This window comes from Chlorocebus sabaeus, chromosome 11, assembly GCF_047675955.1.
Source record: "Chlorocebus sabaeus isolate Y175 chromosome 11, mChlSab1.0.hap1, whole genome shotgun sequence".
Taxonomy (NCBI): Eukaryota; Metazoa; Chordata; class Mammalia; order Primates; family Cercopithecidae; genus Chlorocebus; species Chlorocebus sabaeus.
In genome coordinates, this window is record NC_132914.1 from 48460005 (window position 1) to 48485675 (window position 25671).

At 44.2% G+C, this 25671-nt stretch overlaps 1 protein-coding gene across 3 annotated transcripts in view; it reads left to right on the forward strand.

Moving 5' to 3' along the window:
- DIP2B (disco interacting protein 2 homolog B) overlaps nt 1–18641 on the forward strand; it is a 255438-nt gene extending 236797 nt beyond the window's left edge. For 2 of the 3 annotated variants that reach the window (XM_008003222.3, XM_008003226.3), the window contains 8 exons: nt 729–897; nt 1724–1894; nt 3778–3839; nt 4721–4778; nt 6967–7041; nt 8422–8599; nt 10432–10555; nt 14571–15416. In XM_008003222.3, coding sequence (XP_008001413.1) covers nt 729–897; nt 1724–1894; nt 3778–3839; nt 4721–4778; nt 6967–7041; nt 8422–8599; nt 10432–10555; nt 14571–14823 — 1090 coding nt within the window. In that variant the 3' untranslated portion in view covers nt 14824–15416. Of the gene's footprint in view, nt 1–728; nt 898–1723; nt 1895–3777; nt 3840–4720; nt 4779–6966; nt 7042–8421; nt 8600–10431; nt 10556–14570 lie in introns of all 3 variants that reach the window. The other variant, XM_008003223.3, reaches the window with a different exon arrangement.
- Nucleotides 18642–25671: the final 7030 nt, after the last annotated feature.

Below are 25671 nucleotides of genomic sequence, written 5' to 3' on the forward strand. Positions count from 1 at the left end.
CTCCCAAAGTACTGGGATTACAGGCATAAGCCACCGTGCCCGGCCACTTGAATACTAATAATATTTCTGATGGCTTCAAACATGCTGTACTTATCAGCCTTTGTATATGTTGTTCCTCTGCCTAGAACACCCTCACTACTGTCCCCACTTCTTCTGGCCACTGTCAAATTCATATTCATTCTTCAAGCTCCAGCTCAAGTGTCACCAGCTCAGCGAAGCACTACCACTCCCCCACCCTGCCTTATCGAGCTTGAACGAATTGCTGTTTATTCTGTGATCTCAGTGTTCTTGATTTACATCTCATATTCAGAGCATCAATAAAATGGCTATTAACATCTTTAAAAGAAACCATAGGAGTAAAATCCAGTCCACACATAAGGTTTCTGAAGAAAAAGAGGAAAAAATGCTACTCCATCGGGATTTTAAAGATTAGTTATTAGGAATTACCTTTCCAGAATATTTAGTATCATCTTGACCATATTAATTAGCTTGAGGGCAGCTGTAAGAATGTTATGTAGACTAAAGCAACCTACCACAGTCTGCTTTATTTCATAGTTGCTCCTCTTGCGAGTTGTATAGGAACAAGACTGATTCTTAGAGCTTTACATCTCATATGTCCCTACACTGTCCTTTACACTCGGTAAATATCTGTGGAATTGGTGGGGTTCTGAAGTATCAGGTGTCGAGGATGAACTGATGATTCCAGCTGTTGGTCTATTTCACTGCAGTGTCTATTCAGGCCACCAGTCTGTCTTAATTCCTCCTATGGAGTTAGAGAACAACCTTTTCCTCTGGCTCGCCACAGTCAACCAGTACAAAATAAGGGACACTTTCTGCTCCTATTCAGTGATGGAGCTCTGCACCAAAGGACTTGGCAACCAAGTGGAAGTGCTAAAGGTAAGAAGCAGCTCCAGCAGGTGGGCAGTCCCAAAAGGTTTTGAAGAAATGAGCCAGGACATAACAGGGCCAGAGCAGGGCCTAATAGACATGTTTGCTTGCCTTTTTCAAGTCACTCAGTTTAAAAAGGGTGTATTGTAAACCTTGGCAAGTTTATCTCTTCCACCTTCCTAATTTAGTGCACTCTTTCACAGTTTAATATGATTCTTACTTTGTGGACAAGAAAGGGGAACTGGTTGGGAGGCTAACTGGAAAGACTTCATATAAACATAAAAGGGAACTGTGGCTTCCAATACTTTTCCTAATAGAATTTGAAACCTCAAAATATTAAGAATTCAGAATATCCCCAAAGATAAGGGTAACTCATTCATTCATGTGTGTGTCGAATGATGATCTTTCTGACTGGCATATGAGAAAGTCAGAAAATGCTGAATTTTCTTTGATAGAAAAATTTGATCTTTGGAATGCATAGAGACAAGAGATTAGATTGCCAGAGTTCTAGATTAATTTTTCTCTCAGTCCCATCAAATATGGGGACATCTAAGGTACAGAAACGAGGAGGGATAAAAAGTACTGCTGAAGAGCCTTAGATTTTTAGAAGAAAGAGGAAAGAACTAGAGAATGAGTGAATTTACCAGCAGATAGTGATTTTAATGGGATGCCTTGGCCGTTTCTTCTTTTCTGAAAGCTGCTTTTCTCTGTATGCCTGAGGTGAGAATACACAATTACTTGGCTTTTCCTGACCAAGGAGCTAGAACAGTGGCCTTACCTGTTCAGTTATTTTATGATCCTACTGACTTGACTCCCACATAATGGTGTCTTGCAGACCAGAGGGATCAACCTCTCCTGCGTCCGGACCTGTGTGGTGGTGGCGGAGGAGCGGCCCCGCGTTGCACTCCAGCAGTCCTTCTCCAAGCTCTTCAAAGACATTGGGCTGTCCCCGCGGGCTGTCAGCACCACTTTTGGATCAAGAGTCAATGTAGCAATATGTTTACAGGTGACCCTCATGACATCTTGTCTGCTCACAAACAGGAGAGGAATGTGGAGTATCCCAGAGCATGGGCTTTGGAGCCAGGCTGCCTGGGCTTGGGCCTCAGCCATGCTTACTTGCTTTAGAACTTTGGGCTTTTTAATCTCGATTTCTTTATGTCTCATTTTGCTCACCTGTAAAGTGAAGGTAGCAGTACTGTGCTTCTCCAGGCAGCTCTGCACAATCACTGAGCTGCCAGCTCGGAGCTCTTGGAACAGTGCTAGCAGTGAGCGCGTGTTAGTGTTTATTTGAGTCGCTGTCATGTGGTCATGATGATGAGTCACAAAGATTTGAGTCCTATTTGGATTTCACTTGTATCTGACCTGTTTTTCCTTTTTCTTTTTTTTTTTTATTTGAGATGGAGCCTTGCTCTGTAACCCCGGCTGGAGTGCAGTGGCGCAATCTCAGTTCACTGCAACCTCCGCCTCCTGGGTTCAAGCGGTTCTCTCACCTCAGCCTCCCGAGTAGCTGGGGTTACAGGCATGCACCACCATGCCTGGCTATTTTTTGTATTTCACCCTGTTGGCCAGGCTGGTCTCAAACTCCTGACCTCAAGTGATCCAGCCACCTCAGCCTCCCAAAGTGCTGGGATTACAGACATGAGCCACTGTGCCCGGTCTGACCTTCTGTTTTTCTGTCTCTATATTCTATACCATTTTTTTTTTCTGTTTCTTTTTTTTTTTTTTGAGACAGAGTCTCACTCTGTCGCCCAGGCTGGAGTGCAGTGGCCAGATCTCAGCTCACTGCAAACTCCGCCTCCCGGGTTTACACCATTCTCCTGCCTCAGCCTCCCGAGTAACTGGGACTACAGGCGCCTGCCACCTCGCCCGGCTAGTTTTTTGTATTTTTTAGTAGAGACGGTGTTTCACTGTGTTAGCCAGGATGGTCTCGATCTCCTGACCTCATGATCCGCCCGTCTCGGCCTCCCAAAGTGCCGGGATTACAGGCTTGAGCCACCGCGCCCAGCCTCTTTATTTTTATTTTTTTCAAACAATAACCTTGTATTCTTTTCTCCATCCAGATGGCAGCTTTGTCATGTTATTCTTGATAGGTAAATAACAGAAAAGGGACTTGAACTGAGACTTAATTTTATGTATTAATAGCTAATAAAGCAAATATAGGGCCAAGTGTGTTCATGCCTATAATCCCAGCACTTTGTGAGGCCAAGGCAGGAGGATTGCTTGAGCCCTGAAGTTTGAGACCAGCCTGGGCAACATAGTTGAGACCTCATCTCTCCCCTACCCCCACCACCCACCCGCAAAAAAAAATAGCTGGGCTTGGTGGTACATGCCTCTAGTCCCAGCTACCTGGAAATCTGAGGCAGGGGGATTGCTTGAGCCCAGGAAGTTGAGGCTGCAGTGAGCTGTGATTGTACTGCTGCACTCCAGCAGCCTGGGTGGCAGATTGAGACCCTTTTTCTTTGATAAGGCAAATATAGGCACGGACAAAAGTTAGTGAAAGAAGATAGCACACATGGGTGGATTATTTCAGGTCTTCTGTGACCTTCTTCCTTCAGAAGGGTCTTGATGGTTTAACCTTGAGCCCCATCATAATAGCCCTCTTGCTGTCACTGTGGCCAATATTGGTTTTGCAAGTCCCTGGATTGCCGACCTGTCTCACCTCTGCTTTGAATCCAGGGATGAAAGCCCTCCTCAGCATGGAAACGTTTCAGTGCTGCCACAGTCCCCATGATAAGAGTCAGAGCAGTGGGCCTAGGAGGCCACTCTCCAAGGGAGGAGAGGCAAAAAGATTGTGGATTTTTCATGTATATGGCTAAAATGTTTTCATTTGAAAATGTGACATACAGTTTATCGAAATTCTAAACAATGCATTGATTTGTCTTTCTTTAGGGAACCTCAGGGCCTGATCCGACTACTGTGTATGTGGATCTGAAATCACTAAGACATGACAGGTACAACAGATTTATTAATGCTCTTTTCCTACTAGTTCCTAACCATAACAAATTCGGAACCTCAGAGCCAGCATTTTCCCTCATTCCTTTTGTTCATATCTTCCAGGAGGGGAATGGGAAGAGGGAAGGGATTTGTTTTTATCATTAATACATAAGATTTAGATTTATAAGAAAGCTTTAATTCTCTCAGTTGCTACACTGTTCTTTAATATTAAAGTATAATAGTTATTGCCCATATAAAAGTATTTTGTGACATTTGATATAAATTAAACTAAAATGGATAGTCTCTTTCCTCTAAGAGTTTAAAAATAATAGGACAGATAAGATAAATGAGTCAGAGTAGGGTTTTTGAAACAATACTTTATCTGAGCCTCATGGGTAAAAGCCTGCCTCCTTAGCCCAGAAGGGAATTATAGCTGTGTCCCAAGGTGAGCACTGGCCCAGGGCTCCAAGACCTCTCTTCCCAAGCCCCACCCCCCTGGGTGTGTGATCTGGAGTGCTCCACTGCACTGACCTAGCCCGCATAGGTAGAGCATCTCTCTCATGCAGCAGTTTGAAACCTGGGAAGATTTTGCCACCCCACTGGAGATTTGACAATGTCTGGAAACATTTTGGGTTTGTCATAAAAGGGGGCTTGCTACTGACATCTAGTGGGCAGAGGCCAGAGGTGTTGCTAAACACTCTACAATGCACAGAATCGCCCCTTTCAACAAAAAATTATCTGGCCAAAACGATAGTAGTGCTGAGTTTGAGAAACCCTGCTGTAGTGTGAGGAAGAGAGACAAGTTAGAGGTCGTGGGAAGGCAGCACTGAACTGCAGGAATATGGCGACTTCTCTTCTTAAAAGCCCTATATATATAGTAAATACCGTTCTTCTGCAGGGTTCGTCTTGTGGAACGCGGCGCCCCTCAGAGTTTGCTTCTCTCGGAGTCTGGAAAGGTAATTTTTTCTGTTGACCATAGGGAAGGTGGGCTGTGTGGAGAAGTGGTTCAGTTTAAAGAAACCAGAAGCCATATGATATATTAGTGTCCAGGGCAAGCCTTAATTGAAATCTGGAGATAATTTCAGCTTAGCTAATACTTTCAAATTCATATGGGTACATAGATAAGAAGAATAGTAAATTTGAACTCTCTTAATTTCCATCGATTTTTAAAAGTCCAACTGATATGTTATTCGTATTGACAGACCAGCAAAATGCAGTGCTCATTGTATTGTATGAAAGGTGGATAGAAGAGCTGGTTCTGTTTTTTTGTTTGTTTGTTTGTTTTTTGTTTTTTTTTTTTGGAGATGGAGTCTCACTCTGCCACCCAGGCTAGAGTGCAGTGGCGCGATCTCAGCTCACTGCAACCTCTGCCTCCCAGGTTCAAGGAGAACTTGCCTCAGCCTCCAAGTAGCTGGGGTTACAGGCACCTGCCCCCAGGTCCAGCTAATTTTTTTTTTTTTTTTGAGACAGAGTCTCGCTCTGTGCCCCAGGCTGGAGTGCAGTGGCGCAATCTCGGCTCACTGCAAGCTCCGCCTCACGGGTTCACACCATTCTCCTGCCTCAGCCTCCTGAGTAGCTGGGACTACAGGCGCCCACCACCGCGCCCGGCTAATTTTTTGTATTTTTAATAGAGACGGGGTTTCACTGTGGTCTCGATCTCCTGACCTTGTGATCCGCCCACCTCAGCCTCCCAAAGTGCTGGGATTACAGGCGTGAGCCACCGCGCCCAGTCGGTCCAGCTAATTTTTGTGTTTTTAGTAAAGAAGGGGTTTCACCATGTTGGCCAGGCTGGTCTTGAACTCCTGACCTCAGGTGATCACCTGCCTCAGCCTCCCGAAGTGCTGGGATTACAGGCATGAGCCACTGTGCCCATCTCGGTTCTGTCTTACAAATGTCACAAGGAGAAGGCTAGGAGAGGCCGACATGGGAGTGTGGTTTAAGGTCAGGGAAGACACACATGCATTTAAAGTTGAAAATAAAAATGGGGATGAGATTAAAGATATTTGAGAGAGTTAACATCTATGGGAGTAAGATTTCTTAGATTAGAATGAGGCTATAAAACGTCAAAAGAGAGATTTAGTGAGAAGCAGTTTACTAAGAATGATAGGAAACCCACATGCATTGTCAAGACAAGTGGGAATTTCTCTGCCCTTTGACGAGATAATGATGATACCTCAGAATCCTGTCTAGTAATTCTGAAGGGCAGAGAAAAAATCGTGAAGGGAAAAAAAGAATCCCTGCCAAACCTACTTGGTGGTGTATCTCCCCATGGGGCGCTTACTCCAGTCTCACTCTCCGTTTGCATCTGCCAGGGTGGGGTTTTGGCTGATTTTGTCACTGCCTTGTCACATCTTCACTTGCCTCAGCAGCCAAGCACGCCTCATGAGCATTAGCCTGTGCCCGCCCTGGACTAAGGGAACTGTCTAGTCTCTTCCTTGAGGTTTTAGATGTTTGCACCCAGATAATGATTGAGGGCTTCTTGAGTAACCTCATACTTTAGAAACCCAAGATAAAAAGGGAGTTCGAAGAGGGCAGAATATGGGTAACCAGAGAGGCCCTTCTTTTTGTTAGAATGGCTGAGCCATTCCCTCAGCCAGTATATGTGTCTTGCTTTTCCTTCCTGAGAAAGATCCTGGGGTCGTGGATATCCTTCTGTCCTGCAAAGCTGCTGCTGTCCTCTCTCACTCTTCACGTTCCTTCAACTCTAGCACCAGCTGGAGTCTGGAGTAGAGTCACTCAGGCTGTCCCTGCCTGCTGCCCTTTCTGTTTTAAAGGGTTTCACTGCCATCATTCCAGTGAATGAGAAAGAGCATGAAAAAGGAAAGGTTATTCTACAAATTCTACTGTGAAGGTCCCGATCTGCAGTTTCTCATCCCTTTGAAGAGATGGCAAACTGGCTCCCATTTTATTTTTGAGGCTGAGTTTTATTAGACCTTTGGTCTTCAATGAACTAGGAAGGTTCAGTGAGAACAAAACACAAGGTCTCTGTCGTGGTCCCCTCAGGGTAGCTGCTGTGATGCCGTTGCAGCTGGCTCCCGCCCTGTGTGCCTCGCCCACCTCTCCGGCAGGTAACTAACTGTGTGTTTCCTGGAGGTCATTAGATTTCACTGAACCCAATCTTTGTATTTTCCCTTTGATTCTTAGATTTTACCTGGAGTGAAAGTGGTTATTGTTAATCCTGAGACCAAAGGGCCAGTTGGAGACTCTCACCTTGGAGAGGTTTGTAATAATTTCCATTTTTACTCTGAAAAGTCAGCAGTAAAAATCTCTAGGGTTCACATTTTAGAAATCAGTAAAACTGTGGATTTAGCTTTCCCCTGTTGTGAATGGAGTTAATTTTTTTCTGTAAGGCATGAGACTGAAACTGACAGAAGAGGGAGATTGAAACTGGGATCCAGGGAAGATTTAGGCACCCAAACTGGAAATAGTGCCAGATTTGTCCACTGACATGCCCTTAGCTAGAAAGCTAGAGCAAATCCTATATGTTCCCATCTATTAAGGTATGAAACTGAAAGGAGTTACATATTTACACATTTTTAAGGTCAGTCAGATGTTATATTCTAAAATGTATCCATGTTTGCATTAACCAAAAAATATAGGCCCAGCCCTTTAACAAAAAATATTTACATATAAATACATATTACTTATATATAAGTATATAAAAATTAACTATATAAAATAGTTTTTTTTTCCTGAGACAGGGTGTTGCTCTGTCACTCAGGCTGTAATGCAGTGGTGCCATCTTGGCTCCCTACAACCTCCGACTCCCCGGTTCAAGTGATTCTCCTGCCTCAGCCTCTTGTGTAGCTGGGATTACAGGCATACACCACCATGCCTGGCTAATTTTGTATTTTTAGTAGAGATGGGGTTTCACCATGTTGGCCAGGCTGGTCTTGAACTCCTGACCTCAAGTGATCCACCCACCTTGACCTCCCAAAGTGTTGGGATTACAAGTATGAGCCACCACGCCCAGCCTATTTTTACAAGCTTTAAATGTTAATAGTAGCACCTACCTCACCTCCTGAGTAGAATCATTATACAATTAAATGTATTAACGCCTGTATCTGTAATGTACATGGAACAGTGTCTGTCACATAATGATTCTCAGTAACATTATTGTTAGCTATTGCTGTTTATATGATAAACTCAGACACCCCCTGGTGTTTCCCTGTGGGCTTCCACAGTTACCCCGGAAGCACAGAAATGATCCCTGATGTGTTCGTGGGACTCTGGAGGAGGGTGAGAAATGAGCCAGGGAGGCAGGGTAGCCTTGTGGGTGAGAGCACAGCCTCGGGAGCCACAAGAGCATGGGTGCCAGTCTCCTCATTTCTGCATGTTAGGTGAATTAGTTAACTCCTTGTTTTTTCATCCGTAAAATGGGAACAACATTGTGTGAACTATGTTGTCATGTCATATATATCTGGATGGATGGAGGTTAGGTACATGATGAGCATCTGGTAAATGTCAGCTGCCTTTATTGATGCAGTTGTGTTGTTGTTAATATAAAAATGAGATTAAAAAAATCAAATCACCTGATCCAAGAGAATGAATACAGTTGTGTGTCCCCAGTGAGTTGTGACCAAAGCACTTTTCTTGTAGATTTGGGTGAACAGTCCCCATACAGCCAGCGGCTACTACACCATCTATGATAGTGAGACTCTTCAAGCTGATCATTTCAACACTCGCCTCAGCTTTGGAGATGCGGCTCAGACACTCTGGGCTCGGACAGGATACCTTGGTTTTGTCCGCCGGACTGAGCTCACAGCGGCCACTGGAGGTACTTGTGCAACTACTCCTCCCCATTGACCCTGCTTTGTGTTTCTGTAGCACTAGCTAACCTCCTTCAGCCTGCCTTGGATTGTGGAGTGTGTGTATCTAGTTACTCCCTTCTGTGACTCTTAAACCCATAAGTGACTCTCTCTTCATTTGGAGTCATGCTTTGCCCCATGAAGAGTGTCTAAGAGGTGAGCGCTTAGGATGAGCCCAAGATCATCCCGAGCTGTGAGTCAGAGAGATGTGCCTGATGGCGAATGAGCGTCCCTGGCTAAACACATACGTTCAGTCCCTGCGGGGCTGATTCCCCACCCAGGACAAGCATTACATCTTGTATCTCTTCTACCCTGCACACCACCTGGGGAGCAGGAGGAACGGCCCTATTCCCTGAGAGGGGCGTCAGTTCCAAGGAGCCATCTTGCTGAGGTATGGCAGTGCCTCGGTGTCTTGCATTGGACACAGCCTGCTTCCTGGCCAAGCCTCCAGTATAAGAATTCCCTCCCGTCACCCTCTGCCCAGTTGATTGTCACGGCTTCACTGCTGCCCGCCATCACCCTTTCTTCCAGACTGGCACTTACAGCCATTTAAAAATACCCAACACTGACTATATCCTGCACTTGAAGAAGTGATATATATATAACCTGCTGGATTTTAAAGGCCTAAATTCTCCATAGTTCCATACTGACCAGCGTCCATAGTTCCCCAGATTTCATGGAGAGGCAGGGGCAACCCAGTAGAGCAGAGGGTGGCATCCCTGCCTGGTGCCCTGGTTTTAAGCCCACCTCTGCATTTGCTGGGTGACCTTGAGCAATCACTTAGCCTCTGTTTCCTACTTAGAAAATGGGGATGACTATGTTTCTTGCCTCATGGAAATGATGTGAGATTAAAGGACGTGATGCATGTAGATGCCAAGAACAGTGCCTGGCACACAGGAAGCACCCATTAGTCATTCACTGCTGTGTTTCTGTTGTTTTTGTCATCAGTCTTCATGAGCTCACCAGGTGGTGGGAGCCTCTGCTGGACCTCCTGATCCTTTTCACTCCAACAGCTTAAATCACTTTGTTTTGCTGAATTTTTCAGAAATCTGCCTTTTTCCAGAAATTACTGCAAAATCATCTTCCTTCTGTATCCTAGCTGGATTACAAGCCTGTTAGAAACGAGGACTAGTTTCCCCTATGTTCTACAACCCTCATCTTTATATCTGTATTCCATGAAGCTACCTAGAAAGAATGATACTCATTCATCTCCTCTCCCTCTCAACTCCTCTCTTTCCTCCTCCCCTCCCCTCTGGCTGAGTCCTGTTTGTCCTTAAAAGCTCAGCTCTGCCCTCAGCTTTTCCAGGAGCCTTCCTTGACCCTTTGAGCTGGACTCAGTGATGTCCTCTGCCCCTCTGAAACTCATGCACACTCCTGTCGCTGGGCTTGCTACATTACAACGGAATGCCTCTTTGTGTATCTTTTCCCCTGCCTCAACTGTAAGAATCTTCAGTGCAGGAATTGGGTTTTGTCAGCTTTGTCTCCCCAGCACATAACACAGTTCCTAACATGTAGTAATAATAATAATAGCTAATTTGTGGTATCATTTACAATATACCACATACTATATTAACTACTGTGCATGGATTGACTCACAAATCCTCACAGCAGCCATTGATTATTATTCCCATCTCACAGAAGGGCAGTAGGATTCAGAGCCTTAAGGAATTTGCCCAGAGTTGCACAGCTGGTAGGGGCAGAGCCAGGTGACAGGCAGTCTGACCCCTGTGCTCTGGACTCCAGTGTTATGTTACACTCAGTATATGTCCGAGCCACATTTCTCTCTTTTTCTTTCTGTCAGAGCGTCATGATGCATTGTATGTGGTGGGAGCGCTGGATGAAACACTGGAGCTGAGAGGATTACGATACCACCCGATTGATATTGAGACCTCGGTGTCCCGGATCCACAGAAGCATTGCTGAATGGTAACTCCCCCAGCATACACTGTGCTTCCCACTTCAGCTTTAGTCGTAATCTCAACTCATCTAATTAATTGGTCATTGGGACCACATACCTACCTTGAAACATAGAGCTCCACGGGAGGAGTAAGGAAATAGACTGATTCTTGTCTTGGGTGTGCAATCTGCTGTGGCCAACAAGGCCTATCCACAGGAGCCAGATGAGGCCATGAGGTCCCTAGGGAATACTCTGATACCTTCTTTGGAATGCTGGAACTGAGTCCTTTTTTAGTGATAGACTCTCATAATGGGAAGGGACTAACAGATCATTGATCTCTTGGAAGTCAGCATAATATGGTGGAAAGAACCAGCTTAAAGACTCTTCTCATCTGTAAAACACTCCCTCTGCTACTTTCTAATTATCAGAAGCATCAAATGAGAATGTGCTTTGTAAACTATTAAGTGGTAAGCAGATGAAAAGGGTAGTTGATATTATCTCATCCAGTTTCCTGCTCTTTGCAGGAATTTTACATTTTTCATGGTAAAGGATCATCTAACCATGTATTGACTTAAAATCTGTAAAATTAAAACTGTGGTTTGGCTGGGCGCAGTGGCTCACATCTGTAATCCCAGAACTTTGGGAGGCCAAGGTGGGCGGATCACTTAAGCCCAGGAATTCAAGACCATCGTGGGCAACATGGTAAAACCCCATCTCTACAAAAAAAAATTTTAAATTAGCCAGGTGTGGTGGCATGCCTGGAGTCCCAGCTACCCAGGAGGCTGAGGTGGGAGGATCACTTTAGCCTGGGAGGTTGAGGCTACAGTGAGCCAAGATTGTGCCACTGCACTCCAGCCCTGGTGACAGACTGAGACTGTCTCAAAAAAATAACAACAACAACAAAAATCTCTGTAGTGTTTACCTATTGGCTTTCATTCTGGGTTCTTAACCAATACAGAATCTGTTTGGTTTGTTTTCTACATATTTTAGTGAATGTGTCCCCACTTTTCCCCATGCTAAACAGCCACAGTTCTTTCAATGGTTGCTCATGCTTTCCAGATACTTCTTTGTCTAAAGATGCTCTTGTTGGCCGGAAGTGGTGGCTCACGCCTGTAATCCCAGCACTTCGGGAGGCTGAGGTGGGTGGATCACCTGAGGTCAGGAGTTCAAGACCAGCCTGACCAACATGGCAAAACCCTGTCTCTACTAAAAATACAAAAATTAGCTGGGTGCAATGGTAGGCGCCTGTAATCCTAGCTGCTCAGGAGGCTGAGAATTGCTTGAACCTGGGAGGCGGAGGTTGCAGTGGGCCAAGATTGCACCACTACACTCCAGCCTGGGCAGCAGAGCGAAACTGTCTCAAAAAAAAGATGCTCTTGTCTTTGTCGGAGTCTCTCCCTAGACCTGAACAAGATTCTGACCAAGACAAGAACATCTTTAGACATCTGGAAAGCATCCAGAGAAGCTGCGTGCCGTGGTTACTTGGTCATTTTAGACATTTGACTCTTAATAGAACCAGATATTGTGTAATTGTGTACTTTTGTGGGGGTGTTTTCGTTTTTTTGTTTGTTTGCTTTTTGAGACAGAGTTTTGCTCTTGTTGCCCAGGCTGGAGTGCAATGGTGCAATCTTGGCTCACTGCAACCTCCGCCTCCCAGGTTCAAGGGATTCTCCTGCCTTAGCTTCCCTAGTAGCTGGGATTACGGGTATGTGCCACCACGCCCGGCTAATTTTGTATTTTTAGTAGAGAGGGGGTTTCTCCATGTTGGTCAAGCTAGTCTTGAACTCCTGACCTCAGGTGATCTGCCCGCCTCGACCTCCCAAAGTGCCGGGATTACAGGCATGAGTCACCGCGCCTGGCCAATATTGTGTACTTTTTTAATTATTGGAATTTTTTGTTAGTTTTTTTGTGAGACAGAGTCTCGCTCTGTCACCCAGGCTGGAGTGTAGTGGTGCGATCCCGGCTCACTACAACCTCTGCCTCCCGGGTTCAAGCGATTCTTCTGCCTCAGCCTCCCAGGTAGCTGGGACTACAGGCGCACACCATCATGCCCGGCTAATTTTTGTATTTTTAGTAGAGACGGGGTTTCACCATATTGGCCAGGCTGGTCTTGAACTCCTGACCTCACGATCCGCCCACCTCGGCCTCCTAAAGTGCTGGGATTACAGGCATAAGCCACCGTGCCCAGCTGGAATCTGTTTTTATTTTTTTATTTATTTTTTTTTTTTTTTTGAGGCGGAGTCTTGCTCTGTCGCCCAGGCTGGAGTGCAGTGGCACTATCTCGGCTCACTGCAAGCTCCGCCTCCTGGGTTCACGCCATTCTCCTGCCTCAGCCTCCCGAGTAGGTGGGACTACAGGCGCCTGCCACCACGCCCGGCTAATTTTTTTGTATTTTTAGTAGAGATGGGGTTTCACCGTGTTAGCCAGGATGGTCTCGATCTCCTGACCTCGTGATCCACCCACCTCGGCCTCCCAAAGTGCTGGGATTATAGGCTTGAGCCACCGCGCCCGGCTGGAATCTGTTTTTAAAGCAGTTTAGGCCTGCATATCAAATCAGGCCCTACCTTCTTTTTTTTTTTTTTTTTTTTTTTTTTTTTTTGAGACGGAGTCTCGCTCTATCGCCCAGGCTGGAGTGCAGTGGCTGGATCTCGGCTCACTGCAAGCTCCGCCTCCCGGGTTTACGCCATTCTCCTGCCTCAGCCTCCTGAGTAGCTGGGACTACAGGCACCCGCCACCTCGCCCGGCTAGTTTTTTGTATTTTTTTGGTAGAGACGGGGTTTCACTGTGTTAGCCAGGATGGTCTCGATCTCCTGACCTCATGATCCGCCCGTCTCGGCCTCCCAAAGTGCTGGGATTACAGGCTTGAGCCACCTCGCCCGGCAGGCCCTACCTTCTAACCCAGTAACCACCCAGTGGAAAGTGGCTTATGGTCCTTTTACACAATAGGAGACACTTGCGCGTGGGGCACCAATAACTCATGTGAGTCAGACAGACTCTCTTCCTGTTGGGTTTAAGAATACTGCCTTAGGGTGGTCTGAAGGTAGTGAGTTAATTCAATTGATTGTTCATAGTCAATTACAAACCAATCAAACTCTTTCATTCTACTCTCTCCCTCTTTCTCACTACTGCACTTGACTAGTCTAAAAAAACAGAAGAATATTGTATTAGTCAAAGCTCTTATGGGGCAAATAACAGGCTCCCTTCAAAAAAACTTAAGTGAAAGAATACCTGGCTATCTCAGAAGTGCCAAAAAAAACTAACTCTGGGTCTCAGGAAAGGTAGAAACAAGGGAATGGTAAGGCCGTCAGGAACCACTGTCCCCTTACTTTCTAGAGCCATATGGGCATTCCCTTCTTTCTTTTTCGCCTCCCTGAAGAGGGATTCTCTCTGCTGCATGCTCCTGGCTACCCCAGAATATTCAAATCCATGTCATTGGTTCAAATGACCAGTTAACAACTTTTTTTTTCTTTTTTTGAGACGGAGTCTCATTCTGTTGCCCAGGCTGGAGTACAGTGGCTCAAACTTGGCTCATTGCAACCTCCACCTCCTGGGTTCAAATTATTCTCCTCCCTCAGCCTCCTGAGTAGCTGGGACTAGAGGTGCCCGCCATCACACCTGGCTAATGTTTGTATTTTAGTAGAGACGGGATTTCGCCATGTTGGCCAGGCTGGTCTCGAACTCCTGACCTCAGGTGATCTGCCCGTCTTGGCCTCCCAAAGTGCTGAGATTATAGACGTGAGCCACCACGCCTGGCCTGATGACTTTAAATTACACTTTCAAACTCCCAGGAGATTCTGGACGACTCAGCTGTGTTCACAGGGGCAAGGTGTCTCTCATATATCTATATATATATTCATTATATAATTTTTCCCTCGGTCTTATCAGGTGAAGTTAAAAGGTGTCATATATTGTAGACATGACTGCTGACCTTCTGGTTGGGATCGAGGGGAGAAGGCGGGGAAATGGGCTAAGTCTGGGACAGATGCTATAAAAAATAACTGAAAAATGTAGTGACAAGTTAATGAACTGTCATTGAAATTTCAGTGCCGTGTTCACGTGGACCAACTTGCTTGTGGTGGTTGTGGAACTGTGCGGCTCTGAACAGGAAGCCCTAGATCTGGTCCCGTTAGTGACCAACGTGGTCCTGGAAGAGCATTACCTCATCGTTGGCGTCGTGGTTGTGGTGGACCCAGGCGTCATCCCGATCAACTCTAGAGGAGAGAAGCAGAGGATGCACCTCCGTGATAGCTTCCTAGCTGACCAGTTAGACCCCATCTACGTGGCTTATAACATGTAACCAGCTTTTTGGGGACTGCAGGGGGCCATTCTGAAGAATCACAAAGACAGAAGACCTCTGGCTAGGAGCAGGCTTTCAAACGATGTGAAATAAGCTGAGATGGCTACATGATACTCTTCATCTCATCCTGTGGGATTCTGCAATCATAAAACACACAGGAAAGGGGAATTCTGTGTGGGCAAATGAAAAAAATGTTAACATTTGGTAGACATGTGCTTTGATATAGCGTGAGCAGCACGTTACTAAAGCAATTACATGCATGTTGCATTTTTTTCATCTGTTGTACATACTTGTATTTTTATCTAATGCCGTTTTAGAATTTTCTAAGAGAATTTAATGAATTCACATGAAAGGGGTAGTCTGAGTGACACAGTTCCCCACTCCGTACTGTATTTTTGCCATTCTGCCGTAGCTAGATGTTCTGTGGGGTTTGTTAACATGGAACTACTCAGCTTTCTTTCAGTCAACCCATAAGCAAATCAGATAACCCACTGACTATGAGAATTACTTTATATAGATAATTATTGACTGTAAAACATTTTGACCAGTGTCTTACAACATGTACATAAGAATACACATAATTCAGCTAGAGATTTGAAGAATTGGCTTGTATAGTTATAACAACCACAGTAGAAACATTTCTACTTTGAGAGAATTTCAATATTCTCTTAATGTTGTGTAATTGATTAGGTGACTAAAAAGTGCAAATTGTTGGCAGGTTTTGCTGCACATTGTTCTATGTCTTTGTTGGCTGGTATATTTTATAAACTAGAGCTGCCTATGTTTGTTTTTAAAGCTCGCATTCCCGGAATCAGCTTAGGCTTCTATGAATTCAGCTTGTTTCTAAAAGCTGAAAATCTCAGTTTAAAAATCAAAATGTTAACACAAAGCTAAGATTCATCAGAGCCCACCCTATTGTAAGGAACCACGATAACTTACTCTGGCCCCAGTTTTAAAACGATCTTTCAGATTTAGAGTGACTATGTAAGAATTTAGGATTTCCTCTTTTCCAGGCCCATTGTAAACTGTGTCTACAGTTTATCCATATAACTTCTCTTTTCTGAAAACTGAGGAGTGTCCTCTGTTCTTCCAGTTCATGAGGGCAGGGGGTTTAAAACAAGAATGATAGGCCAGGAAGGCAGTGGGGATCCACCGTCACATGGAACTGTAAGGCCATATAACTACACAAAACTGACCAATCTGGGTTGCCAAAGCAGCCAGGCTTATGCTGAAACCGGGGAAGTCTGACGTATGCAGGAAATTCTTTTGAAATAACTGTGGTGCCCAGGCCAAGCAGAATGAGACAGGACTGAGTTTGGCCTCTGACTCGGTTTCCTTTCTTTGGTCTGATACTTCATGTATTTGAATATAGTTAAATCTTATTATTTTTTTCTTAACAGAAATATTTTTAACAACGAAAAAGTACTCAAAAGTGAAAAGAGTTAACTTGTGAAAGCAGAATGGTTCTCTTTGACCCACTCTGGTCTATTGTGTAAATATTTAGACTATTTTAATAATACATATTATTTACCCCACTGTAACATCATGTAAACTAAGTATGTTTTTAAACAATTTTTAAGACTTGTAATTACCCTGAAAATAAGGTTTATAATGCAAAGACCAGCTCCTTTGCGGTGGCAGTGCTCTGGGGCTGCCATTACACGGCCTTCTGACTAAAAGCCACTTTGTGACTCCCTTCACGTAATCCTCTTTTCCTCCCCACTCCTCCACAGAGGGCAGAGCTCAGGACATTTGCCAGTTCCAGATCTCTTTTTCAGCATTTCGATGGAATTAATTTACATGTGATGAGGGAAGTCCTAGGATGGACAGAAAAAAAAGCACTTACATTGGGGCACCCAGGAAATCCCAGTGTCTAGCGATGGTTTGGTTTGCAGAGAACACAGCCTGATACTTGGAAAGTAATTTTCTTAAAACCATTTTTAATGATTCACTAAACAAAGCAGGGGATCCTGAAGCTAATATAAATAAGTCTAGCTCTATAATCCCGAAGTTCTAAAAGTTATGGTTAGATGCTATTCTGTGGGTTGCTTTGATAATTCTTACTAACACAGATTAGGGTATAGGCATCTAGAGATGCATGGTCCACTGTAAATACTATAATGAGAGCCACATCTGTAATTAAATTTTTCTAGTAACCACATTTTTTAAAAATAAAAAGAAACCCATGGTATTGATTTAAATATATTTTATTCAACCCAATAGCTCGAAAACAGTATCATTTCAACATAGGATCAATATAAAAATTATTAATGAGGTATTTTACTTTTTTTCATATTAGGCCTTTGAAATTCAGTGTGCATTAAACACATCTCAGTCCAAACCATCGCCATATTTCAAGTCTTTGTAGCCAAATGTGACTAGTGGCTACCATATTAGACAGTGCAGATGTATACTCATTCCTTCAAATACATTACTCCGTTAATCTCAAAGTGTGGCCAACTCCCAGTTACTTAGAGGCTGATTATCTAGTTTTGTAGTTCCTCAGGCCTCTAATTTATTTTTTGCTTTCTGCTTTATTGGTTTTTTGCATGTCCCCCAAAGCCAGAATCTGCTCATGGAGGAAGGAAGGCTAAGAACTGTCCTTGAGGAACTTCATCAGTAACTCTGGGAAAGCATCCTGTGGAGGGAGAGGAGAGCCCAGTCATTTGCTTAGATGGTGTTTGTGGGATCACCTGCAGATTTAAAGTCTACTGTGCCACAGACTCGAGTAAGAAAATGTTCTCTTGATGACACAGTGCTCCTACTCTATCCACATTAAGTAGCACCTTTGTGGTGGAACTGATTCTTAAGGCAGGCCTGAAAGGCCATTACTAATAGAAACACAGCCTTTCCAATCCTCTGGAACATATTCTGTCTGGGTTTTTAATGTCTGTGGAAAAAAACTAAACAAGCCCCTGTCTCAGTTAAGAGAAATCTCTTGGTCTGAAGGTTTCTGAACCTCTTTCTAGTTCTCAGCAGAAGTAACTGAAGTAGATCAGGAAGGGGCTGCCTCAGGAAAATTCCTAGGCCCTAGGAATTCACTGAGACCCTGGGAAGGACCAGCATGCTAATCAGCATCAGTGAATCCACAGTCTTTACTTCCTGCCTCACAAAGGGCCAGGTCTCCCCAGTGCCAGGTCCTTTCCTCATGAAGTTGTGTTGCCTCAGGCTGTTTAGGGACCATTGCCTGTCTTGGTCACTTGAGTCTGTCTCCTTACTTTAGTCCCTGGGCAATGCTTGCTTAATGCTTTTGTTGACTCAACAAGGGCCGAGGCCTTAGGTTTTCTATTAAGGTCTCTGCCCCAGGCATGGTGCTCTATATCTTGGCCAAATAAATTACTTTCCTTGAATATCCAGGAATCTTTTAGACTAAAGCAATGAGGAGTTATCACCTCATCCTCAAACTCCAACAAGATCTATGCCTTAGTGTTGTTTTTGTTGTCTGCTTTGATGTAAAAGCAACAGTATTTGGAGCAAGAAGCTGCAGTACTCCAAATACACAATAGGCCTTTTCTTTATCATTCATACAACATTTCTGGTTTAGGTGTATGTAGATGGGCCATGTTATTTGTCCAGAGGAAGAGACTGTAAAGATACAAGAATAATTTTTTAGTCCTAAATGCTGTTTTGTTTACTTTCTGTCAAGATATTTACCCGTGTCAAATTCAAACTACAGTACTGTGTAATTATGTATAAAGTTTTTTTATTTATTTGAAGTTAGACTAGATATACATTTTTAAATTTAACATCTGGCTGGACAGTGTTCTATTAACTCATTGAATGTGTTTTGTCTTGTGTTAATAAATATTGATGCCTGATTCTGTTTAATCCTTCACACATTGGGTGGAGGCTAGGGAATTGATAGATTTTAAATTTAACTTTAGATGGTGAGACCCATTGATAGCTGGGGTGGTCTAAGGAAAGTGAGTACAGAGATCCAGAGTCAGCGCTATTAAAGGATGCTAGGTCAGGGAATCAGGGTGTCACTTTGAAAACTAAGAAGTCTGTTGTCAGGACTTTTCAAGGTAATATAGTTTAGTCTTCCTCCCACCCTTGTAGCATTTGGTAGTTGTGTTTTATTTTTTAATTTTTTGAGACAGAGTCTCGCTCTGTCACCCAGGCTAAAGTGCAGTGGCTTGATCTCAGCTCACTGCAGCCTCTGCCCCCTGGGTTCAAGTGATTCTCCCAAAGTAATCCCCAGTAGCTGAGATTACAGGCATGTGCCAACATGCCTAGTTAATTTTTGTATTTTTAGTAGAGACAGGGTTTCATCATGTTGGCCAGGCTGGTCTTAAACTCCTGAACTCAAGTGATCTCTGCCCTTCTCAGCCTCCCAAAGTGTTGGGATTACAGGCGTGACCCACCACGCCTGGCCTAAACTTGAATTGTTTCTAATCTATAATTAGGCTGGATTTTAGCTTTCCTAAAATGATATTTCATTTGCTCTTCTAATTCCTGGTTTCAAGAAACTTGGTGGGAGCCCATCAAATTGTGCATGTATTCAAACACCGAGAATGGTCCTTGAATTATTTCATTGCTCCAGACTACTCCGGCAGCTGAGAACATTTTTTCATGTCATAGACATTTATGCCTACCCACTAAGCACTGTGATAAGAGCTGAAGCCAGAGAGAAAAAAAATACCAAGTCACTGCCCTCAAGGAGATATAGGATAACAATCACAATACAAGGGTTAAGAACAGACATGCATTGTGAGAGCAGGCAGGCGAGGCACATAGTCTGATGATAAGGGAGGATAGTGAGGAGTAGGAAGCCTCTGACCTGGATTTCAGAGGATGAGACAGCCAGATAAGATAGTGAGCAGGAAGGCAGAGTCGCATATTCTGGGAACTAGAATTCATTATTGGGATTGTTGTGGTTTGAATGTATGTATCTGCTCAAAATTCGTATGTTAGAACTTAAGGCCGGGCGTGGTAGCTCACGCCTGTAATCCCAGCACTTTGGGAGGCCGAGGCGGGTGGATCACAAGGTCAGGAGATCGAGACCATCCTGGCTAACACAGTGAAACCCCGTCTCTACTGAAAATACAAAAAAATTATCCAGGCATGGTGGCGGGCACCTGTAGTCCCAGCTACTCGGGAGGCTGAGGCGGGAGAATAGCATGAACCCAGCAGGCGGAGCTTGCAGTGAGCCGTGATCACGCCACTGTGCTCCAGCCTGGGCAACAGAGCGAGACTTGGTCTCAACAACAACAAAAAAAGAACTTAAGACCCAATGTGATAGTATTAAGAGGTGGGGCCTTTTAGGAAGTGATTAAGTTACGAGAGCTGTGCCCTGGTTAATGGATTACTGCCCTTTTAAAAGTACTAGAGAGAACTGGTTAGGCCCTTTTGCCTTTCTGTCCCTCCCCCCATGTGAGGACATGGTGTTCGTCCACTCCAGAAGCAGCAGCATTTAAGGTACCATTTTGGAAGTAGAGACCAGGCCCTCACCAGACAGTGACACTGTCAGCACCTTAATCTTGGACTTCCCAGCCTCCATAACCGTAAGCAGTAAATTTAAGCTGTTTATAAATTATCCAGGCTTAGGTATTTTGTTATAGCAGCACAAAAGGACTAAGATAAGGATGCAAGGTTTGAGGGGAGAAAAGTAAAAGATAATTATGGAGGCTTGAGCCAGGGACAGATGACTGAGGGTCTTGTATTTCATGCTAAGAATTCTGGACTTTTAACAAAGGGGAGTTAATGAGGGATTTAAAGCAGGGGGATAACATGCTCAGATTTGCAACATAGAATATTATTCTGGCAGTCACATAGAAAATAGACTGGGGCTGGGCGTGGTGGCTCGCGCCTGTGATCCCAGTACTTTGGGAAGCCAAGGCGGAAGATCTCTTGAGCCCAGGAGTTCAGGGCTACAATGAGTTATAATTGCACCACTGTACTCCAGCCTGGGTGACAGAGCAAGACCCTGTCTCTAAGAAAAAAAAATAGATAGGAATGGATAGGGAAAGGGAAATAAAACCAGAGATTGTAATGGATAGCAAAAAGCATATAAAACTGGAAAGACTAGTTGGGAGACCTTTGCATTGACCACAGTGATAGAATGCTATGATTTGAATGTGTTCCCTCCAGATTCTTCTGTTGAAACTTAATGGCCAAGGTGATGGTTCTAAGAGGTCATTAGGTCATGATGGCTTCTCCCTCACAAATGGAGTTAGAGCTCTTATGAAAGGCTTCATGCAGCAGCACTTGACTCGCTTGCCTTCTGCCCTTCACCAACACAGCACTGTCTTGGAAAGAGAGCAGCCCTCACCATACAAGCCAACCTGCCAGTGCCTTGATGTTGAACTTCCTGGAGTGTGAGAAATACATGTCTGTTCTTTATAAACTACCCAGGTTCAGGTATCTTGTTATAGCAGCACAAAACAGACTAAGACATAGAGCAAGGTACTTCAACCAAGGCCTTAAGAATGGAGAAGACAGGCCATGCATAAAAACTTCGGTGGCATTAAGATTCCAATTGCCGGCTGGGCACGGTGGCTCACACCTGTAATCCCAGCACCTTGGGAGGCTGAGGCGGGTGGATCACCTGAGGTCAGGTGTTCAACACCAGCCTGATCAACGTGGTGAAACCCCATCTGTACTAAAAATACAAAAATTAGTTGGGAGGCCGAGACGGGCGGATCACGAGGTCAGGAGATCGAGACCATCCTGGCTAACATGGTGAAACCCTGTCTCTACTAAAAATACAAAAAATTAGCTGGGTGCGGTGGCGAGCACCTGTAGTCCCAGCTACATGGGAGGCTGAGGCAGAAGAATGGCATGAACCCGGGAGGCGGAGCTTGAGATTGCGCCACTGCACTCCAGCCTGGGTGACAGAACGAGACTCCATCTCAAAAAAAAAAAAAATACAAAAATTAGGTGTGGTGGTGGCACATACCTGTAATCCCGGCTACTGGGGAGGCTGAGGCAGGACAATCGCTTGAACCCAGGAGGCAGAGATTGCAGTGAGCCGAGATTGTGCCACTGCACTCCAGCCTGAGCAATAAGAGTGAGACTCTGTCTCAAAAAAAAAAAGATTACAACTGCTGAATATTCAGGGTAAGGAAGAAGGAATTCAAAATAATGCCTAGATTTCTGGCTTGGGGGTTAGGTGGATGTGGGGCCATTTACCAAGGCAGGGGAGAAAACGAGGAATAGATTTGGGAAAGAAGACACTGTGTTACATATTGGTCATGTTCCTTTGAGGTGCTGTGAAACATGCAGGTGAAGAGGTCCAACAGACAGCTGAATACTGAGGTCTTTGCCTCAGGAGAGCTCTGGCCTAAAACTGTAGATTTGGGAGACAACATTTCAAAGTGGATGATATTGCCAAGAAAGAACATGTAGAGTGAGAAAAGGATCAGAGTCATGGCAAACAAGAGCATTTAAAGGTTCGTGAGGGCCGGGCACAGTGGCTCATGCCTGTAATCCCAGCACTTTGAGAGGCCGAGGTGGTCAGATCACCTGAGGTCAGGAGTTCAAGACCAGCCTGGCCAACATGGTGAAACCCAGTCTCTACTGAAAATACTAATTCAGCTGGGCATGGTGGTAGGCACCTGTAGTCTCAGCTACTCGGGAGGCTGAGGCACGAGAATCGCTTCAACCCAGGAGGCGGAGGTTGCAGTGAGCCGAGATCACACCACTGCACTCCAGCCTGGGCGAAAGAGCGAGACTCCGTCTCAAACACAAAATCAAAGAGGAGGGAGTGCTCAACAACCCAACGGCCACAACAAAGCTGAGTAGAACAGGGATTGGATGACATCTGCTGGACCTGGCAACGAGGGAGTCCCTGGTGGCCTTGATGAGAGAGTTTTAGTGCGGCTGTATGGGCAGAAACCTAAAAACTGGTTCAGGAGAGAATTGCTGGGAGGTAAGACTGAACAGAGGCCTCTCTCCAGAGGCTTTATCTGCAACTGCAAGTAGGAAGGAGAAAGAGGGGACAGTAGTTAGAAGGGGGATGTAAAATCAAGGGGGGCTGTTTTAAAGATGGAAGAAATAAACGTGTCAGGAGAAAAAGCTGGAATAGAGGGAAAGTTTCTAAATATAGCAATAAGGGACAACGGACAAAGCGAGGTCACTGTCACTGAGGAAGCTGGAGCAGACGGACTCCAGTGAGCAGGTGGAAGGATTGGCAGCAAGGGAGGAAGCACACTTTTTCAAATAAAACTGAGTACAAGCAAGATCCTAATAGAAGTTGCTATTAATAAAAGTCTACCTGATGACCTCATTCACTTCTCTGAATCTCCATTCTCAGTCTCCAAAGATGAACATTCATTTCTGAGATCATTTCTATAAATAACTCCCATGGTCAGACAGACCTGACAAAGCAGAACACAGACTCTGGAAATGATGGTGGTTCCTAAAGAAGCAGGTAAGAGGGAGTTCACAGTGCAAGCATTGAAGAACAAACAAAATGAATTAGTTGTATTCAGTTTCAGAACCTAGGAAAAGAATAAAAAGACCCACTAAGAAAGATGAAAGAAGAAAATAAAAAGACAAAAGCAGACATTAATTAAAAAGGAAGAAAACAGAAAAAAAGGTTCAACAGAACCAGAAACTGATTTCTTACAAATATTCTAATCACAGTAAAACCCATTTAACAAAAGGCATGCACACAGGTACACAAAAAGTAGGAAACACAAAAGGGAACATAACTAACTACAGATACAGCAATTGTGCTTCTATTTCAAGGGATTATTTTTTCAGTAAATTTCTGTTTTAAATGAAATGGATAATTTTCTAAAAATTATGTAACTTTGAAAATTCACTCAAGAAATAGAAAATCTGAATTTTACCACACTCAGCTCACAAAGCAAAAAAATAATCCTCTTTTCATATATAAAAGAAAAAGCCATCCAACTAATCTTACCAAGTTAGTATAAGTCAGATACCAAAGTCACACTAAGGCAGTTTTTAAAAATTCTAAATCAATCTCCCTTGAGAAAAGATACAAAATGATAAAATCTAGGCCAGGCATGGTGGCTCACATCTGTAATCTTCAGGAGGCCAAGGTAGGAGGATGGCTTGATGCCAGGAGTTGGAGACAAGGCTGGGCAACTTAATGGGACCCTATCTCTAAGAAAAATAAATAAATAGCTGGGCATGATAGCACGCGTTTGTGGTCCCAGCTACTCAGGAGACTAAGGCGGAGGATCACTTGAGCCCAGGAGTTTGAGGCTGCAGTGAGCCATGATTGTGCAACTGTACTCCAGCTTGGACAGCAAGTGAGATCCTGTCTCATAAAAATAAAAATCTCAGTGTTTCAGTTATTTATTGCTGTGTAACAAACCACCCCAACTTAGTGGCATAAACCACAACTGAGTAGAAAGTGATATAAAGGGAGTATCCTCCTCATAGTCTTGACTTTTCTAGTAGTGCTTCTGAAGTATCACCATTGTGTATTCTTTTTACTGTATGTTGTTGATAGATATGCTTTATCAGTTAAAGAAGTCTAGGCCACATGCAGTGGCTCATGCCTGTAATCCCAACACTTTGGGAGGCGGAGGTGGGTGGATCACCTGAGGTCAGGAGTTTGAGACCAGCCTGGCCAACACAGTAAAACCCCATCTCTACTAAAAATACAAAAACAAACAAACAAACAAACAAAAAAAACAAGACAGCTGAGCATGGTAGCAGGCACCTGTGATCCCAGCTACTTGGGAGGCTAAGGCAGGAGAATCACTTGAACCCAGGAGGCGGAGGTTGCAATGAACTGAGATTGCACCACTGCACTCCAGCCTGGGTGACAAGAGTGAGAACCCATCTTAAAAAAAAAAAAAAAAAAAAAAAAATCTATTCTGGCTGGGCATGGCGGCTCCCACCTGTAGTCCCAGCACTTTGGGAAGCTGAGGCAGGTGGATTGCTTGCAGCCAGGAGTTGGAGACCAGCCTGGCCAACATGGTGAAGTCTCTACTAAAAATTACAAAAATTAGCCAGGTGTGGTAGCGGGCGCCTGTAATCCCAGCTACTCAGGAGGCTGAGGCAGGAGAATTGCTTGAACCCAGAGGCAGAGGTTGCAGTGAGCTGAGATTGCACCACTGTGCTCCAGCCTGGGTGACAGAGGGAGACTCCATCTCAAAAAAAAGTTTATTCCGTGCTTGCTGGATTTTTTGCATGAGTGTTGAAGTTTATCTTTTCCTCCCCACCCCCCCCGCCCGGATCTATGAGATGATCACATAGTTTTTTCCTTTAAGCTGGTTAAGATGTATTATATAAATAGATTTTACTAATTTCTTTACACATCTGTAGCAGCCAGAGATTTTTCTAATATTGAACCATCCTTGATTTGACCCCTTTTGATCATCTATTATTTCTTATACACCATTGGGTTTGCTTTGCTAATGTGGAGACTGCATTTTCCAATATATCTTCACACGTTATATTCCATCCCATGTGCTCTTTGCAATGTTATCCTGACATTCCCTCATTAAGAAGTACAGTCCTTTCCCCTCAAATATGGTCTGATCAATAGAATGTGGCCGAAATGATGTGCATGACTTTTGGTGTGGATGAGCAGCAGCTTGAGCTTAAAATGCTGACTTTCCTGATGCTCCCTTTTAGAACCTAGCTGCTATGCTGTAAGACGCCCAAGCTCTGAAGAGGCACTATGTTTAGGTGCTTTGGTCAGTAGTCCCAGCTGAGCCCAGTCTTCAAATTATCCTAGTCTGGGTCTCAGATGAGATTATAGCTAGCATAGTTAGGGAAAAATAAGTGAGCTATATGAATTAGATACAAAAGAACAAAAACATTAATATTTAGAGATAAAATGATAATCTATGGAGAAAATACAGGATAATCTAAAAACATTTTGACAAGATCATTGAAGACAAGATGAACAGAAAACAGGAG